The sequence below is a fragment of the Seriola aureovittata genome, chromosome 12, assembly GCF_021018895.1.
Source record: "Seriola aureovittata isolate HTS-2021-v1 ecotype China chromosome 12, ASM2101889v1, whole genome shotgun sequence".
Classification (NCBI taxonomy): domain Eukaryota; kingdom Metazoa; phylum Chordata; class Actinopteri; order Carangiformes; family Carangidae; genus Seriola; species Seriola aureovittata.
Genome location: NC_079375.1, coordinates 19,918,072 through 19,933,382, shown reverse-complemented (window position 1 = coordinate 19,933,382; position 15,311 = coordinate 19,918,072). Strand labels below are relative to the sequence as shown.

The following is a 15,311-nucleotide window of genomic DNA, read 5'->3' as shown; positions in this document are numbered from 1 at the left end:
GGGCCAGCAACTGGTGAAGTAATGCATCATTGCTATTGCTCAAACTTCCTAGTAAAGTCCTGCTGATCTAATACGGACGTTTTATAAACTTTGATGGTAAAATTCTCGACCTTAGACGCTAGTTCAGACTGTAAACAGCACTGCTATGTAAGGGTCTGTGTTGCTTCAGGTACCAGTGAAACAATGTCAGTTTTAGTAATAGGCCCGTTTGTTTGAGGGCTTAACGGATCAGGAAGGATTTCTCATCAGTGGAAAGTTAAAGAAGCAACATCATGTCGTTTAAACAATAATTCTGAAGCGACTGGTAGATTACACTGTTCACATACATGCAGTATTTCAGGTGCATTTGCCTGTATTTCATTAGCTCAGCTTTGCTGGATGACTTCACATTGAACTGTGACTAAACTTGATCCAGGTTCAACTCTGTCGCTGGACGACCCCGGATTTTAGAAAGTAATGAAATGCAGATGTTCAGTACACGTCCGAACAAATCGTTATCGAAAACCTTTAACACAAACCCCCAACCGGAGCTCCAGTTGACTGAAAGAACCATTCAGCTCAACTGGGATAGACGTAATGTTATTTCTATATTTAAAGTTTCTTAAAGAAACTGAACTGAACTTATTACTGAACAGTGATGCAGTTGATTAGCTCAGACAAAAACTTAAACTGAATAGTCAGTTTCTACACATCTTTGAACTGAACGGACTGAAATTATTCTGATTTGCAAGGTGATTAATAATTGCCACTTCTACAGTGGGATTGCAGTTTTTCATTCAGTGCTAATGTTGGTCTTTATACGTAGACTGTAAGGTTTCTTAAACACTGAGCACTTTGGCTAAATGTGACACAGGATAAGCCAAAATGCTCAAACATACCATAACAGAAGCGCAATCTGAGAAGAATCATAAAGTCAGAAAACTGAATCAGCAGTGTTGATTAGCTTTATCCGTCTTAAGTTAGCATTAGCAACATTGGCTACTTGCTGTACCAGACCGAGAAAAGCTGTACTAGCAAAACCTGTGTTTTCAAAAGCTAACTTATAGTTTAGCTAACTCACAGTGACCACAAGTGACAATTACAGGATAAATGTAACTGAAAAATGTACTGTAGCTGTAGCACAAGAAGAAAATAGTCATAATTAACTTTTGGTTGCAGGGCAGTTAAGTAAGATTCGGCTAGCATTAGCCACCACAAGCTACCAGAGGACTCATACCTCACTAAGAAAAGATGTAGCAGCCAATCCATTAAGTTTATTCAAATGAACCATGGTGCATTTTATCATGAATTCAACTTTTAATTTGTTGGAGGAAGATTGTGTTATTTGATATATTTAATTTGACTGCATTATATTATATAAGAGGGATTCTTCACCCACAAGCCATCTGAAAATGATAATGAAACACTTGCTGCTTTAACAGTCCTATTTTTGTACTTCAGGGCCAGGCGATGTCGCACACCGTAACAGCCCAGCACAGCTCGGCTAAGGTGGAGGGTCTGAGGGCTGCAACGCCCTATGTGGTGCAGGTCAGAGCTCGCACTGTTGCCGGATACGGACGCTACAGCAACCCCATGGACTTCAGCACCAGCCTACACAGTACGGACAACCTCTCCCCTGCTTTACAGTCTGTTCTTGATGATCCGCTGCTACAATTTTCTTAATGAGGGCTCCAGCTTAATAGTTTTTATGGCCACCTTAATTGGTAGCCATTACACATGCAGAACAGGCCACCCTTTAATCTCTGAAGTAGTGTTTCTGCTGTTATCTACTCATTCGTGTCTGTATGTGTGTTATTTTGTCCAGGTGACCCTCAGAAGTCGGTGCAGGACCAGCTGCCTCTCATCATCGGCTCGGCCTCTGCAGGTCTGGTGGTCATTGTTGCCTTGGTGGTTATCGCTGTTGTCTGCCTTAAGTAAGTGTTTGATTTTTATTACTGACAGCTTGAACTACATGTTTCCTTTGGTTAGTTAGGCCCTTAACAAAGAGGCTCATTAAATTTTAACATGCTTTCAAAGTGTGTATACTCACTCTTTAGCTTCAAAAAGGAGGTGAAAAACCAGAGCTGCTCTGTGAGTTTCTTCTGTGGCAGTCTGCAGTTTAATCTGATAGTTGAGTTAGATATTAGTTTTGCAATACCTGGAAAGGGTCAAGGCTGATTATGTGAATGTGACTTTGTTTATGTGCTACTTGTTTACAGGAAGCAGCGCAGCGGCTCAGAGCTGGAGTACACCGAGAAACTGCAGCAATACAGTAAGTGTGTCCTCTGTGGCCCTTTGGTCATGCCTGTACAGTTAACCAACTGATTCAATCAATTATCCAATCACCTGATTCAGGCAGAAAACCATTCCACTGTTTGCTCAGAGCGAGTCCAGACCAGATAGATCAGCTGAGTTGAAAAATATAAAGTAGAGACACGTAGAAGACGGCTCCTAGGTTTGCCTTTTGACCTAAAAGGTCTTTTCCTTTTAAACAATTTAGTTTTATCATATTTGAATACAGTTTTAAGAATTTAATATAATGATATCAAATGTAGGTTTTCCATTAATGATTGCAAGCAAAACATTTCTGGGTGTGTCACTGGCCTACAGGCTGAGACACACATTATGTAAACTGCAACATTCCTGGTCATTCCTGCTGCATGTGACCCAACCTCCGCCTCTCTTCATATTCCTTGTCTGCCGCTCAACTGCAATCTGTCAGCTAAAGACTAAATACCCAAAAAATAATCATAGAAAATGTTAATTTTGTCATGACTGTTTTTGTTTTCTGTGTGTTCAGAATTCAGTCTCATGTATCACATTAGAACAGACTTGATTATATGTAAATTTAAACACATACTGTAGCTATGGTGTGATATATTTATATATATAGTTGTTGAGATATCTCAGTCTCTTTGGCTTTTCCCCTCTCAGTTTCTCCAGGGGTCAAAGTGTACATTGACCCTTTCACCTACGAGGACCCAAACGACGCCGTCCACGAGTTTGCCAAAGAGATAGACATCTCCTGTGTGAAAATAGAAGAAGTCATCGGTGCAGGTAAACAACGTTGTTGTTTTTGTCCAAGAGGATGGAGAATGATTCAGGTTTATAAATCATTTATTTGAACAGGCGTGTGCCATCAAGCCCCGAGGACTGTTCTGTAAGAGAGTCCTCTCTGGGAGAAAAGGGTTAGGATACAGAGTGCACATGAGAGCTGTGGGTGGGAAGGATTCAAGTGAAAATCTTTTCTGTAGCTCTTCCCCTTCTAGTCTGTTTTCTTTTTTTTTTCTTTTTCTCTCCAGCGGCATGTTGTATCCTAACTTCACCTCAAATGACAGTCTGCTCCTGCTCGTTCAACCTTCCTCCCTCCTTGTCTTTTCTTTCTTTCCTTCTCTTTCTCTTTCCCTTGTAAATATTCGTACTCAGGCACCACATGCAAAACCCCCAGGTTCCTCACCCGTCCTCTGTCTCCCTCCACCGCTCCCAGGTTGCACACTCGATCGATACCAGTCACTCCCTCTCTCCCCAACATCTCTGACCTCTGACCTTCCGTCTTCTCCTCTTCTCTTTTCTAATCCTCTCCCAAAGTTGACGCCGACCCTCAACTCTTTCAAATCAGCTCCTTCACTCCCGAGTCCAGCCAGTAACGCTCCCTTTCCCTGCACTTTCCCCCAACTTCCTCTTTCCCTCCACCCCTCCTCTTCTTTCCTTTGCTCACTCAATCCCTCTCCCCCATCACCCTCACCCCCTCCCCCCCACACCCCACACCTTGTTCTCTCACTCCAGGTGAATTCGGTGAAGTGTGTCGCGGGCGCCTCAAGCAGCCCGGTCGCAGGGAGATGGTGGTGGCGATTAAGACGCTGAAGGCAGGCTACACCGAGCGCCAGAGGCGGGACTTCCTCGGCGAGGCCTCGATCATGGGCCAGTTCGACCACCCCAACGTGATCCGGCTGGAAGGCGTTCTGACGCGAAGCTGCCCTGTCCTCATCATCACCGAATTCATGGAGAACGGAGCACTCGATTCCTTCCTCAGGGTAAGCTTGGCGGGAGGTGCGTGTCACAACACCTCTGACGGAGAAGATTACTTTCTGTTTGTATCAAAGCTGAGAGGAACACACACACAGACAGTCATTCACCACACCTCCGGGTTATCGAAATGTTTTACTCTCTGTAAAACACCCTGAGGCGCTCACTTGCTGAGTGATAGAGATTAAATGTGCAATATAACGCCTCGAGACAGGCATAGTGTCTCTGCTTGACGTGACTGACTGATGCTGACAGGCTTTCCAATGCACAAACTCCTGGTGGAAAACTGTCACACGGCAGATCTTTGGATAGGTTTGCATCAGTGTATTAGAGAGTCTTTGTACAAGTGCAGAATACATTACTGATCAGAGTTTTTGGTTCAGACTACCACCACCTACACAAAACGCTGAACAAAGGCAGGATGAGAAATGAGGTGTCACACAGTACATTTCCAGCTGCGTGGGGGCTTTAACATGTCATTTACATCCAATAAAATGTGTTTTCTCGCATGGCTGCGCTGTGACGAAGTCGACTTTCTGTAGCTGTTAGGCTGAATGAGGTTAATTAATGCTTGTGGGGAATCGATGCCATGCTGCTGCGTTTGAGTACTGTTTATCTTTAAGTGAAATTCAGATTCGTTGCATAGCTAATGAGAAATTTAGGGTAGAGTTATCAGTGACATCGATGATTCTTGGCATTGAACGGCTTGCTTTGATATCTCGTTGCTTCAGTGACTCTGGCTTGGGACCTATTTGTTACGTCTGTATGGTCACATGCTGGTTGTTTTTCTTTACTGGTGCAGACACATTTTAGTTGATTCTGTTTTCATCTAGTTGATTGAAAATTTATTGACATATTTGATAATTGATTAATTCTGTAAGTAATGTATTACGCAAATTTGACTCTCAAACTTATGAATGCCTTTACCGGTTTTTCATTTTCCTAAATTGGATTTATTTGGGTCTTGGACAGAAAACAAGTCATTTGAATCTGTCCACTTGGCATCTTGGAAATGGTAATGGGCCTCAATTGATTGAAACAAAACAAAACAAAATTAAAAAAACATATACATATATCAAGAAAATAATAGTTAGATGCAGCCCTACCTCTGAGCTTCTTCCCTCCTTTCACAAATGACATGATCAGTCAATTAATCGATTAGTTGATCGACAGAAAATTAACCAGTTTTGATAATTGCTTGATAGTTTATCAATGAAGATGAACATTCACTGTTTCTTGTTTCTCAAATATAAAGATTTGCTGCTTTTCTCAGTTTTATGTGATTGTAAAACAGTTTACCTGATTGACAGTTTTACACTTTGACGATTAATAAATCAGTCAGAAAAATTATCATCAAATACATAATGAAAAATTTTTAGCAGCCCTACTTTTCTTAATATATATTGCAGTTTTTTCCCAATACTTTGAATTGAGGAGCATAAATTCTTTCAGTATAAATAACATAAAACAAATATTTTTAACATCTGAAATATTAAATGTTTTTCTAATAAGTGCAGTCTGAATTTCACAAAATTCTGAGTGAAGTTAGTGAATCTATGATTAAAGCACAAGTAAATCAGACAATGAATTGCTAACCCTAACCCGAACACTGAAAACTGATGCTCTGCTGTTTTCAGTACTCTGTGCTACAGATGGATTTCAGTCTGTGCCAAAACATTATTGAGGTTTGACAACAACTTTGGTATTTGAATAATCAGCACTTACAAGTAATTTATCAAGCAACTTTTCTTTTGCTGCTACCAGCTCCTGACATGTGTGGATTGCTGACTCTCAGAGTCAGTGTCTTTAGGTTCTGTGATGTTGCTCAGACAAAGCAAACAGTTTGAAACAGCTGCAAATAAAAATTTCATTATCGGCTAATCTGCTAATTATTTTCTTAAATAATCAATCTTTTATGTAATGTCAGAAGAAAGTCAAAAAATACTCATCACATGAGCCCAAGGTGGCATCTCCAAACTGCTTGTTTTATCCAGTCAACCGTTTACTATTTTTACTGCAGATAATTGTCAACGGGCTCTTGAACATTGAAATGTTAGTGGTACAGCTGATATGATAGTCCAGCCAGAGCTTCTTCCCTCCTTCTCACTCACTCCTCTCAGTCAGCTGTCCCACAAATAACACAAAAAAACTCCCCGGCCTGTGCTGCGCTCACCCCCGCTCCCCTGCCTGTGACTCAGAGGAACTCTGAGTTCTGCTCTAATGAAGACACTATAGAGTTAACTCACTCACACAAGCACAAACTGTCCGAGTGTGTCGCACACATGAGAATGCGTACGGCAGTCCCCTGGAGACACTGACACACTTGCACAAACACACACACAAAAACACACACACACACACACATAAACACATATGCACTTGTAGAACTGCAGAAATAAAACACACACACAGTCATACATACATACCACCATGGCTTTGAAGGCCTGCTATGAATCATGGCTGTTTATACATCCATCCATCCCGGCTTGTTGTGCTGTCAGACTTCATTGGAGAGTGCAGACTACAAAGCAGAATGTTTATGCTTTTGTCGTGTCACATCTTATGTTCTGAGCTTTCTCATTGTGGAGTCAAAGAAGGGATTGATTATGCAAAAAATTTGTTTTTTTTCCCCACCAAATTCTACTTGTATTAAATGTTCAAGTCGTGAAAGAAAACCTCACTGCTGTTTCACTGTGTATTGACATTTTATTGATTAGTTTTAGTCCAACTCTCACACATCAGGTTGCATGAGCCTTCACAGGTTAGTGTGCTGATCTGTTATGATCTTGAGTTCATCCCACTGTGGCACACTTCATAAACACGGTGAATTCAGAATGAAACCCTGAAAGCCCTAATCTCAGATTTGTTTCATGCCTCTCAAATGTTAACATTAATGGGCAAAAATCTGCAAATCATGGACTTTAAAATGGGGAAAATGAGCTTTGAGCAACATGCTGTTCCAATTCAGTTGACAGGCTGATCTTGCTTTAATGTTCACAAGCAAAAAAATAAAATAGAATAAAATGAAATATGCAAACAAAGCTTTTTGCCTGAAAGATTTAATTTTAACAGGCGTGTGTTGCCTGTACCTGCAACTAATTTGAGAATGGAAAAAAGAAAATACCTGCAGTGGTCTGGTTTTGATTTCAGCTGCTCTGTTGCTTCGCGTTCTTTTGTTTTTGTGTGGTGTCGATATTGAGCCTTAATGGGTTTAGTATGATAGTAAAGAGTCTAATTAATCAGCTAATTGGACAGCATGCGTGAAAAGGTCAGCTGTCAGTGACTGTCAGTAGCAGCCGTGAAGCGCTATGACAGATGTCATGTTTATGTTGCCTCAGTGACTGATTGGCTCTCTGGTGTTTTGCCCTTCTCTTTATCTCCCGACTCTTCCCTATCGTCTGTTTCTCCATATTTCAACGCTCCCTTTTTTTTCTCGTTTTGCTGGTCTCCTTCCTCATTAACTGTCCTCTCTTCTGCTCTCTTCCTGCCTCTCGCTGTGACTGTATTTTTCTAGCTGAATGACGGACGCTTCACGATGACACAGCTGGTCGGGATGCTGCGTGGCATCGCTGCGGGGATGAAGTACCTGTCAGACATGAACTATGTTCACCGAGACCTCGCCGCCCGCAATATCCTGGTCAACAGCAACTTGGTCTGCAAGGTCTCTGACTTCGGCCTGTCGCGTTTCCTTGACGACACCTCAGCTGATCCCACTTACACAAGCTCCCTGGTCAGTATTAAGCGTGTGTGTGTGTGTGCTCTGCTATTCTGTGTTTGTACACTCTGTGCATGTTTAATTGAGCTTGTTAATTTGATCCCCCTCACTTGTTTCACATGTGCATATGGATACATGTCTGACTGCTCATTTGTGCCAATATTTGCGTTAGCATGCGAGACCGCCTGTGAAATTTGCATTAGCTTCTGCATGTGTGTGTTCATGCTGTCTCCCAGTGTTGTTGTTATCTGACTGTAGTGTCTCCCAGGGTGTTGATACCATCCCCCTCTGTGTGTGTGTGTGTTTGAGCAGGGAGGGAAGATTCCCATCCGGTGGACGGCACCAGAGGCCATCGCTTTCAGGAAGTTCACCTCTGCCAGTGATGTGTGGAGTTACGGCATCGTCATGTGGGAAGTGGTGTCCTATGGAGAGAGACCATACTGGGACATGAGCAACCAGGATGTGAGTTAGCATGACGGTCTCATGTCGCAAACACATGTCTTAGACCAAATGCACACACACAGAGGAGTTCTATGTCTAAGTTTAGGGCCGGCTGAGAGTTTCTCTGAGCTGCTGTGGCTTTGATTTCCAGCGTGACATATTGGACCTGGGCCTGTTCTGCTGTCTTTATCTCCTCATTGCAGATGCTGGTGCAGCTGTGTGCTTGTGTTCTACTTTTTACCACCTTATTTACAGCCCTATCCTGCCCACCCTCTACAAATCCATACTGCAAAGCCTCCCCCCTCACACACACACACACACACACACACACACACACACAAAGGCATACCCAGGAAAGGCTTTTTTTTTTTTCACAGGCGTTGTTACCTGTAGGCTATCTGCACTGCACAGACATCATAACTATAGCAGTGAGCATGCAGGAAAGAAAAAGAAATCTCTTGGTTCCTCCTCCCTGAACAAAGTACTGAAGCAACGTGTACACCTCCACTTTATTCTCAGAGGAATATCTGCTCTGTATTGTGCTTCAAAAAGAGAGTTGTAACGCTGATAGCAATAAAGCAAAAAAGGAGCCAAAATGAAAAACGCCAGTAATGTATGTATAACTTTCATAACAAAACCCACACGCAGTAATGAAAGCATCAAAGTAGAGGCCCTCTATTGTTCCCAACAGCCTTTGTGCCACAGTCATCGCTCAATAAGCAACAGAGTCAACAAATACGAGATATAAACAGAGGTAGTCGGAGGCTACAAGCACGACATAAAAATCAAAGGACAAGCAGCAGGAGAAGAGGAGTGCGGCAGAAATGCTTTATTGTTCCCAAATGGCAATTTTTTATTGTTGTGGGGAGTTAAAACCCATACAGAGCTTATGGAGGGAAATGCAGTTGCTAGGCAAAATCAAATCAATGAGTGAGCGTTTTCATCCCCCACTTATTGTTTCTCCTATCAATCATGCCAGTTTTGAAGTGACAACTTTGATAACACTTGAGCATATTGTTTTTATAGTTTTGTAAAGATACTGAAAGGAAGATTGGAATATGTGACAGCATGAGTCGAGGAACTGCCTAATGTAGGACATAATATGCTAACTGGGGATTATTCTTCTGCCGCACTCACAAAGGCCAAACACAGTGAGCAATAATACAAATGAGTCAGAGCCAAGTGTTAGCACTTTGAAGAAACACCACATGAAATTTGATTGAATCCTTGTGTGCAAGATATTCTGGGTCAATATTTAGCGTGAAATTTAATGTTCATTTCGATGTGTTTGCGTTTTTGGCCGTGTTAGCGGTGTGGTTTCATGGATGCTAATGTCTGTTGACCTTTTTTCTTTTTTCAGAGTTAAATATTTTTACAATTATGAAACAGATTGGGGTCAAATTTGACACAGATATTCATGGTACCCAGTGGATGAACTGTAGTGACTTTAGTGATCCCCCGACTCTTTGAAAAGGTTTGGCTGAGGACGAGATACCCCCAAAATTAATGACATTCCTATTTGGAGCCAATTAGCAAATGCTAGTCATCCTAAACTAAAATGGTTAACATGGTAAACATGATGGTAAACAACATCAGCATGCTAAAACTATCACTGTGAGCATGTTAGCAGTTAGTTGATGTTAGCATTTAGCTCAAAGAATCACCGTGTCTAAGCACAGCCTCACTGAGCAGCTAGCATGGCTGGTGACTCTTGTTAAGACTGATTTCCTGTTGCTCAGGTCATGACGGCAGTAGAGCAGGACTACCGGCTGCCCCCGCCCATGGACTGTCCCATGGTGCTGCATCAGCTGATGCTGGAGTGCTGGATGAAGGAGAGGAACCTGAGGCCCAAGTTCTCGCGCATCGTCAGCACCCTGGACAAGCTGCTCCGCAATGCCGCCAGCCTCAAGGTGGTGACCAGCACCAACTCAGGGTGAGTCCATATACAGGACCAGTTTAAAGGTGTCAGTGGGCTTGAAACAAACTGGTTCGTATGAGGTATCGTCCTAACAAGAGGACCTGAAGTTTGGAACAGTGTTTATGGCTGTTCAGAACAACCACAGTGAAAGGTGGGGTTAAAACCAACCACCAGGGAGATAATTGGTAATTGTTCAAGTGGTAATAACGTCCCACACTTTTAGACGTTTAAAAAGTTGCACTCATTTCATACGAAATGTCAGTTCAAACCCTGCTTCCTTTCTCACCTCCACCAATCGCTGCATGAAGTGGGCGAGCTTGTTGAATTGTCACTTTCAGACAGTTACAGAAATTGATTGATGCAGGCCCCCCCCCATTCCAATGTCAGAAAGATGTGGGTGGAGGGGGATTTAGATGCCGTTCAACCAATCAACAAGCACCTTGTTTGAAGCAAGCTGACACCTTAATCCTTCACTTACAGATGGAAGTAGTTTTCTCACACACTTTTCTTAAATAAAGAAAGATTCATGTCATGCCATTTTTGCCTTTAGCTTTGTTCTCAAAGTGCCTCTCGCACACTGAAGTGAATGGGGAGAGACTGAAGTGTTTGCTTTTGGAAATGTGCTATATCTTACTTCTTTTCAGAAGGAACAAAGAACTTCACAGTTGCCACTTTGGCAAGTTTATTGTGAGATTTAGCAACTTTTCAGACAAACTTTCAGAGTTGACTTCCTGTCTAGCTGCAGCAAAAGAGCTCAGTGGGTTTCTATACTGTTGTAACAAATGGACGTTCACCTGCGATCATCTGACATCTGAGGACTCTCAGTTCACAACAGCAACCAGAAGAGCTAAAGGCAGAAGCTCATGGTAGAAATTTTATAATATTTGTTCACAAATTTGCAAGAACTTTAATCATTAAGTCTGCAATCTTGGCTGTGCTGTTGCAGTTTGTTGCTCTGCTGGCGGACTTGACAGCCACTGCAGACAACCTTTGTTGAAAATATATGCATTATGCTGCTGGTTTTTTCCCACATAGGCACAAAATGCTTTTGAGGTTTTTCTACAATAACAGCAGAAATAGTGCAAACACAAAAAATTGGGTGATGCAATTCCTTCTCTTTCACCTTGTGTGAAATTGTCCCCTGCACTGTATATGACAGCTGTGAAGCTGAGGATGAAGACTCCTCCCGGGGCAGAGACAAGCAGTGCTATGCCTCTGGGTTGTTGGAATAAGATGTCACAGTAAAAAAATTATGGCTGGCCTAAAGAGAGGCACAACAAGGTTCATGCTTGTTGGGTCTGGTTTGTTTTTTCTGCTTGTGCTTGATTTGGGAGGATACTTCTCACAGCTGAAGGGTTTTGCTGCCAGATAGACGCCTGCCTCTTTTTCACTGACACTTCCCTTGGAAGTGAAGAAGTTGACTTATTCAAAGGTAGATGTCCTCGCCTTCTTTCTTGCAGTGACTCCAAATGTTTCAGCCGTCTTTCGTTTGTTCTGAATTTTGTTAGCCTGGCATCCAGTCAACAGTATGATTAGTGCTGGTTTAGATGCTAGTTCCTCAGCTCTGTAGTGATGTATAATGAATCAAACACACATCTTCAACTCTGTAGCTCTGACTATGCGATTGTTCCTGTTTCAGGCACAAAAGGCAGAATTCATACATACAGTTTCCAGGTCTTGTGCCAGCTCCTTGGCTCACAGTTTCATTCTAACACCGAGCCCCAAGGGCAAATCCTACGCCAGGATTTGGGCTCAGTGAAGCTAATTGTGTGTGGAAATGTAATGGCTGACCTCAGTTTAATTCCCGTATACTTGGCTGGATGCTGGAATATAGGTGATAGGACAGACAGCAGCCAGAGCTGCTGATGTGGAAAAGCAGGAAGTGATGAAGTGTGAGTAATAAGGGAGATTGAGGAGAAGCTAAAAGAGAGGAATGTGTTTAATTAGGTTGCTAATGAGCTTTTTAATGCATCAGGGGAGGGCGCGCCCGATGCTGTGATGGGCGAATAAGAGGGGGGTATTTGTGTGTGTGTGTGTGTGTGTGTGTGTGTGTGTGTGTGTGTGTGTGTGTGTGTGTGTGTGATGCTTGTGTGTGTGTGTGTGTGTGTGTGCATGTTATGCTACGTGTCGCTGTGTGCAGATGACATGCCAATGATTAATTTATAGCCTCATCTGTATGCAACAGCAAGAGAGATAGACGGAGAAGGAGCGGGAGGAAGAGAAGGAGAGAGAAAGGATCATGTTGTCAGAGCATGATTTAGAGAGCGTCTCCTGTGTTTGCGTGTGAGGCGGCGAAATGCTCGATGCTGCTCGATGCTGCTCACCTGCCATTGGCTGTTCAATGATGTTGGGCCAGATAACGAAGGGAGGGGGAGGATATGAGATGCAGCGCTATCTGTAGAGTATCTTCAGCCACGAGGTCCTCAAAAACAAGGACACTGGCCGAGGAACAAAGGACACTGAGGCTGCTGCGCTTTTTCCAAGATAGCTGAGAATATGTTGAACTTTTATTAGAACTGGAGATGTGATAAATAGATTTGGCTTGTCATTTGAGCTGGACTTTGTTTACAGCAGCTGGAGCTTTGAGCATATTCTCATGGTGCTGCTTTTTTTTTTATTGTTTATAAACATGAGGTGTTAGGTGCATATACTAAGCAGAATGTAGCTACACTGACGCTAAGATGGATTAGACCTTTATCCACCTTCACTGAGATCACTTAGCGCAGTAATAATGAGCTGTATCTTTAGTTTAAAGTGTGTGTCAACCTGCTGCTGACCTGTGTGTGGCTTTGCGTTGGCAGGGACCTGCTGCGGCTCGGAGGGACGCTGCCGGGACACAACAGAAAGAGTCCGGACAGCAGTCAGGAAATCGTTCGGCAACAGATGAGCCAAACTCTCCCCATCAGAGTGTGAGCTGCTGCAAACCGGAGGATACAGAACGAATGATTAAAAACTACCTAAAAACTCTGATGCAAAGAGCCTGATGTAAAATAAAAAGAAGAAAAAGAAGAAAAAGAAGGAAGCTCCAGCTACAGAGACCGAGGACCGTTTTTTTTTTTGGAGATTTGTTTCTGACTGGAGATTTAATGTCCGAACTTTCCATTGCAGTGTGTGTGTTCATTACTTGACACTTGTGGATTTGTGACTATTGACATAAAGCCAAACTTCCTATTGCCCCCTCTCAGGTTGTGTTTGCATGTCTGCATGTGTTTTCTGCTGGTTGGGAATCAATCCTTCCCTCTCCTCACCCTCAGACCGAGGCTGGGAGAGCTCACACAGATGATAGGATTCAGTGTCTAGATTATACAACAGTGCCAAGATAAAGCTCAACATCTGTAGACCTTCAATCTAATCAATCTTTTTCTTTTTCTTTTTTTTCTTTTTTAACCCAACCAACAATGTTCTTTTATTTTGCTTTTTTAGAAACAAAAAAAACAACAAAAAAAAAACCACAATTTTCATCTGCTTCCTCTTAAATACTGTCTTCCACATGTACTGGGAGATATACGTGTTACAAATCTGTACAAAGCATCTGAGTCTTCACACCGTCTCTCTCTGTCTGTCAGAGGAGAGATGTAACTGACACTGTGCGGGACACATCATGTGCATGCCAAAGTGGAAGCTTCTTCATGAGAAAAGTACAAATAAGTTCCACATTAACTGTTGCTTTGGTGGCATTTTGCTGTATGGACTTTAACGTCCATGTTTTCTTAATCTTATTTGATTCATATACGCATTGTTTTGAATGCTAAGTTATTATCTGTTATTGCAAAGAGGTGTGTTTTCTTTTTTTTGTTTGTTTTTACAAGTACCTGGGGGCTTGACTTTTTTATTACAATGCTTGTTTTTTCACACATTAACAAACCAGACAGACATGAATGAGTGAATTAAGGAGGAAACATTCTGCGCAGACAGAAGAATAACCTTTAAAAACACTGAGGAGACTTTGTCGAGATCGCTGTTAGACATTTTTTATTTTATTTTTTTTATGAAAAGCGCCCGTGGAAGTGCTGTGTTGTATATTTTACTTTGGCAAATGTGTTGCAGATCAGCGAGAATTAAAAAGGTCACTATCCAGATGATAGCTTTGTGACCTTAATATTGACCTGACCTACAAACACTGATGTAGAACAAATCACTCATTGGTTCATTTCTCCTGACATGTGTTTTCTTCAGCACGCCGGCTATCAGCGCAGTTCCTATTTAAAACAACTGCCTGTATATAATACTATATTTCTATTAGACCAATCCGCTCAGCATTTACAACTATCTGACCTGACTTTGGCCTCTCTATGACCCTCGTTTATATGCTTGTTTGTTTATTGTGGAGGAGCAAACAAATGGAGAAATTACAGTTTAATGGTCATTACATATCTGAAACTATATGTCACAATGAAAGAAGAAAATGAAATGTGTGTCTGTTAGGACAGACTTTTTCCTGTGCAATTAAAGGTGTATTAGATTGTAAAAAAAAATGCCAGAAAACTAGAACAAAAATAAGCATTTCTCTTTCAGTATTTTTACGATAATCATATGCAAATAAATTATTAAATGGATCTCTGGTATTCTCTTTGATTTTTCCGCGGGTTCACTAGGCTGAAGTTCCAGGTCTCCTCTCATCCGGCCGAGGGATGAAAAGAGGGAATAGTAAGTGTGTTTTACCTCCTCAGTCAGAATATCACAGCAGCATTGGATGGACTCATTAAGATTTAAGATTAATCAAAGGCCAGTCCACGCAGCTCGCCAATTAGTGAGACCACAGGACTATTCTGGGGATTTCAGTCTCTGTTGCTGCTGGAGAGGCTTCAACCAAGCAAAGTTAATCTGGCTTCACACCAAATGTCAGTGTTGTTTGGCTTTAATCTGTCAACCAGGACACAAACCGGGTCTCTTTCCACAGCACTGCAGATGAGTGAAGCTGTCACCTTTCTGTTTTTATTGACTGAGAGGAAGCTCGTCTATCGAGAAAGGGGGGAGGGCGCTCTGAGAGTTCATGCTTAACCATTTTTGACTGGCTGCTCAGACAGCAGCTGTATGATCATCCACCAAAGGGAGGACTGGTGGTGTTGTGTTATCCGCATGTTCTTTAATCATGTCGGCTGCTCTCACAGGATGTACACACACCAGGTCAACACGAAGGCCCACAGGAGCACACACATCAGAATGTGCAATATATGCAGACATCGAGCCAGTGAGTGTAATTCCACTGGGCGACCTACGAAGCGTGGCATT

General features: G+C 42.3%; 1 protein-coding gene across 1 annotated transcript in view; it reads left to right on the top strand.

Annotated features, from left to right (window-relative positions):
• ephb3a (eph receptor B3a) overlaps window positions 1-14,635 on the top strand; it is a 29,887-nt gene extending 15,252 nt beyond the window's left edge. The window contains exons 7-15 of the mRNA XM_056392362.1: window positions 1,441-1,597; window positions 1,805-1,913; window positions 2,199-2,251; window positions 2,914-3,036; window positions 3,766-4,013; window positions 7,520-7,735; window positions 8,033-8,182; window positions 9,901-10,094; window positions 12,881-14,635. Of these exons, the coding sequence (XP_056248337.1) occupies window positions 1,441-1,597; window positions 1,805-1,913; window positions 2,199-2,251; window positions 2,914-3,036; window positions 3,766-4,013; window positions 7,520-7,735; window positions 8,033-8,182; window positions 9,901-10,094; window positions 12,881-12,992 (1,362 nt within the window). The 3' untranslated portion in view covers window positions 12,993-14,635. The remainder of the gene's footprint in view (window positions 1-1,440; window positions 1,598-1,804; window positions 1,914-2,198; window positions 2,252-2,913; window positions 3,037-3,765; window positions 4,014-7,519; window positions 7,736-8,032; window positions 8,183-9,900; window positions 10,095-12,880) is intronic.
• Window positions 14,636-15,311: the final 676 nt, after the last annotated feature.